At 19.5% G+C, this 5,187-nt stretch overlaps 1 protein-coding gene across 1 annotated transcript; it reads right to left on the reverse strand.

The window, feature by feature from the left end:
- Nucleotides 1-3,144: 3,144 nt before the first annotated feature.
- Nucleotides 3,145-4,282, reverse strand: PGO_002340 (variable surface protein; the record flags this gene model as incomplete). The annotated part of the gene is made up of 3 exons (XM_028691112.1): nucleotides 3,145-3,273; nucleotides 3,406-4,010; nucleotides 4,249-4,282. 3 exons carry the CDS (start codon nucleotides 4,280-4,282, stop codon nucleotides 3,145-3,147), a joined length of 768 nt encoding a protein of 255 aa, XP_028546913.1.
- Between the last annotated feature and the right edge of the window lie 905 nt (nucleotides 4,283-5,187).

A 5,187-nucleotide genomic window follows, 5' to 3' on the forward strand; every position in this document is an offset into this window, starting at 1 on the left:
CATTGAATTATTGCATGATACGTATTTATTTATCCGTTTTATTAATAATCAAATTCACTGGATTAATATATTGAGGAATATTTTATAAATTGGAAAAATATGTAGCATAGAAAGAAAATATAAAAATAAAAAGGATAAGTGTTGAATATCTAACACATAAAATCCTTGAAATCTTAAAAAAACTAATAAAAGAACTGAATGAAATATATATCTAACATTTACTGTAATGTTTTTATGAAGCTAAAAGAAACATATTAAATAAGTTACTTATTCTTTAATATATCGTACATAGAGCCTTTACTAAGAAGAAAAAAAATTATATACAAATTTGTACCAAATTATTAAAACATTACTGCAGATAGAAGGTAAGTAATATATGATGATTAATAAGTTATTAAAGAGTAAAAGTATGATGTTTAATTTGTAGTCAGTTCTGTAAAAGTTGACAACTATGTATCAAAGAGTTGATATATGTTGATATAAATTATATGCTTGAAAAGTATGAATTCTCAAAAAATATAATGTATACCACTTTGTTACAATTTAACATAATATTTATTTTTCTCCAATTTAATTCCTACATATTTCTACTTAATTATACAACAGTATATATGAAAAAAAAGCAATATAGAATATTATGATAAATGCTTGCGCCAAATGTAAAATTTTAAAACCAGTGCATGCAGCTCTCAGGATGTTTTATAAAAAATATTATTTTTAAACATTCCAAGATGAAAAATAGAATAATAAAAAATTTTCATATTATTTATAAAATTTCAAAGAAATGGACAATATGTATATTATAGGAACATAATATATTTATATAGTTATACATATGTTTAAAATTTTTGATATGTATATATACAAACATACATTCCATGAAAAAACCTTTATTAAGATCTTTATAAAAGAAAATATATTATTTATTACATATAGAACGCATTTTTAATAATAATATTTACACCTTTTCTGCATTTGGCTAAATATATGACCACTTATATGAGAAAATCCTTAAAGACATGAATAGAAATTGTACATTATTTTGAACAAAAATTAATAAGAGTTTTTCAAAATTTAAAGGAGTGTTAAGTATGTCACCTTATAACAATTGTTGAGATGTATAAATAACACATGAACATTTAATAATTGATAGTAATATTTTGAATAATTTAATGGTTAACTCAAAAATAGTATTTACAATTTGTTTTAAATTTTTGATATCCTTATAAAAGTTAGAATATTAATTCTGTATAATAATTAAATATAATTTACCTCCCTAAATTAGTTAATATGATAATTTTGGTTAATAATGCTATGCTAAGAATAAAATGAAATAGCGACTACAATTTTTCCTTATTCATCATTATAAGTAAAACTTATCCTTAAGTTATACATCCATATAGTTCTATAGATTATCTATCATTTGTATCATATATTATATACAATATATATATTCAAGTATATATATTGATTTGTCAATTATAATATATAACTCAGTAAAGTACTTAAAATATTTCTCATATATATTTTTCTTTAAAAAACACTTCAATGTTCTTAATAACAAAAAATTATTCTACACATTTTGTGGAAATACGGTTTATTAATATATAAAAAGAAATTGAGTACTAATAAAAATATCACAATTAATTGTATTTATTTTAATTTACATAACTCCAAAAAAAATCATAATGCAGTGAATAAAATATATCGTTTAATTATAATAATATACGAAATAAACGATAAAAGAGAGAAATAACATCTATTTTATATATAATATATGACGAATTACGCAACGAGATCAGTTCAACATCTAATACATTTATAGTTATAAATATTATACGCGAAATATCAGTAAAAAAATATAAAAATTCTATATTAAATATTTTATCATATAGGAAAAATTATGTAAAATATATTATTTTAATCAAGTTATTAATAATACAACTGAATGTGATAGATTATTTATATACTGAATAACTACATATAAGCATTATTAATAAAGTTTGAAAAAAAGATGACTATAATGCTGAACACCAAAATTAAGGCATATATATACTTTATGAGAAAGTAAAAATATCTTACAATAACTAAAATTAATGATCACTATGTAAAAACAATGTATAATATATATTTAGGAATATATATATGAGTTATTCTCTTCTATATTTATATATATTACATAAGAATCATAATGAAATGAAATATATTGTAAGAGCATTTGACAAATTATAATAATATGTGCTGAAAGAAAAATATGTATTAAATATTATCTGGATTCATAAAAATAATATAATGTTTATTTATATATCCCTATGGAAATATGAGCCGATTATAATTATTATTTTATGCATATAATGATATTAAGTGATGAATGTGATATGTATTTTTTTAAATTTTGCTATATATTTTTTTCATTATATGAAAAGTATTAGTATGCATAAGATTGAAAAATGCATAATATCAATACAGTAAAAGTATAAACATTGTTTAAAATTTACAATTTACATATATACTCTAAAAAAATACTACAATTTAATTACATGGGTCTCTCATTCATTAAAATTTAATTATATTCTTTAGGTGGGATGCAGATTTTGAATGTAACTGTTTTATCTGTTATTAATTTGGGAACTATTTGTTCATGTACTCTACCTGTATATATAATAATATGTCATAAAGTGTTTACATATATATTGTATATATATGTGTTTTTTTTTCAAATAATTAAATCATTTTACTTTTCAGATATATTTATAAAATATTTTTGAACTACAATAAATATTATATATGAACACTACAAGTTTACTTGAATACTGATATAATTATTTTAAAGTATTCATCCATAATATATAACAACTATTAACCCATGTTAATAAGTTGTCGTTGAGCTATTTCATAATAATTATAATTATTGTTCATTAGGTGATATTGTTCTACATTTGACAATTAACTTATATCTTTAATTTACAGAAAAAATATAAATTATTTTATAATTTATTTATAATTTTATATTATTAACTTTTGCATGATTATTATTTTTTTCATACAAAATTTTGTATACATTATTGTGTTATTTATATAAAATTATGCTTAATTCACCAATTTTGACACATTTTTATTAAGTATGATCCACTGAACTGTATTCTATTCTATAATCCTTATTATAATAATTTTTGTATGAGCTCTCGAATGAATCCAAAAATGTAAAATATTCTTCATTTTTTTTATTAAAAATGTTTTTTTATTTTCACTAACAATGGTCCTAAATATGATCTATACTATATATTCTAATAATAAAAAATCATGGTTGAACTTATGTGAATATGCTATTTATTAGATACAAATTTCATAATAACGTGTAACAAAAATTTTATATATATCATATAAACTCAATTTGTATTTAACCTTATATAAAATGAATATAATTGTTGATATTGCAAATGTTGTAATAGTTAGTGTTAGAAAAACTGTACGTATATATGTAGGAAACGAGGAAGTTCTGATTTCAGAAGCTTCTTTATTTACAGGTTCATGTACACTATTTTCAATATATTGATGTTTTAATAAATCCAGTTCTTGACAATAACTGATGTTATTCATATTTTTACAATATAGTAAATTACTCGTATATATATTAAAACATGCACTATTCTTTTTACAGGTGCCGCTCTCTCGTTCAATAGTGGTATATAGTTTATTCAAATTATCAAATTTCTGAAATGTATCATCACTAATATCTTTAGCATATGATTTACATATATTAGGTACACTAAATGTATGGTTTCCATCAAGTTGAGTTATCATATTATTATAAGCATCTTTAGTACTTTTTTTTGAAATGTTATTAATATTTAATGTATATTTAAGCATATAGTTGAAATATTTACAACTTGATTCTATATCATTGTTAAGGTAATTTTTATTTATATAATCTAAATAGAGAAGAAGGTTTTTACAATCTCCATAAAAATATTTTTTGTTAATAATGTTAACATCTAATAACCTTGCAACTATAAAACATGTATTAGAAATTTTTGATTCATCAATAGGTGCACCATTAGTTGCATGTGTATTAAAATCATTCAATCATGTTGGAAAGATATTCCTAAAATCGAACTAATAATTGAAGTCATAATAAAAAAAAAATTTTAATATAATACATAATAAACCATTTCGTCCTATGCCTCTATACAAAAGGTATTGTCAAATTATGTAATATGAGTTTTAAATGACATAAAATGTAAGAACATACGTCTTCTTTTACTTCTGGTTCTGTAGACATTTTGTTAATTTATATAAAAGTGGAAAAAAAAGCTGATATATTTTTTATTAATATATTAGTGTTCAAGGATAGCGTTCTGGGTTTATGCTTAATATTTCATTTTTATCGTTTTCTGTTGAATGAAATAATATTCATTATAATTTTATGCTAATCATGTAAGAAAAAGCAAATTATATGTATTATTTTTAATTTAATCAATAATATGTATTAATATTACCATAATTATTAGAATTTACTGTTATCGTATAATTGAATATAAGTAATGTGTAAATATCTTTATTTTTATTTATATATATTTTTTTTGTGATATGTAATAATTTTATAGATTGATATATTATGTAAAGAATAAATATAATTTATCAATTTACACTAATAATTATTCATAATTATATAAGGTTATTTTTCTTTAATTATTATATTAAAATGTGTTATTGATTTTTTTTCTATTATTTTTCTATTTTATATAATAATATATACATTTAAGCTAATTAGCATGGCGTGTTCTTTATATAATTAATTTTAAATGTTTATATATTATATATATTTTCACATATTTATATATCCTTGAATAACCTGTATTATATATGTATTTTATATTAATTTGTATATTATTTACAGTTATTTTTTCAAGGTGACGGATAATTAACGTAAAAACCAGTAAATTAAAATAAGATCAAAAATAAATTTTCATAAAAATTGTATAAATATATAAGTATTTGTATTTCAATATACAACATGAATAAAACGAATATTATTTTCTCACTGTTTTCTACTTGCTTCACCTAATTTTTTCTTATTATTTATATGATAATAAGTTATATAAATACATAATATATATTTATTGTAATTTTATTATAATATATATTTACGATTGTATACATATAAGAATATTAAATATTTTTTTT

This window comes from Plasmodium gonderi (genome assembly GCF_002157705.1).
Source record: "Plasmodium gonderi DNA, contig: Pgo-contig_247, whole genome shotgun sequence".
Lineage (NCBI taxonomy): Eukaryota > Apicomplexa > Aconoidasida > Haemosporida > Plasmodiidae > Plasmodium > Plasmodium gonderi.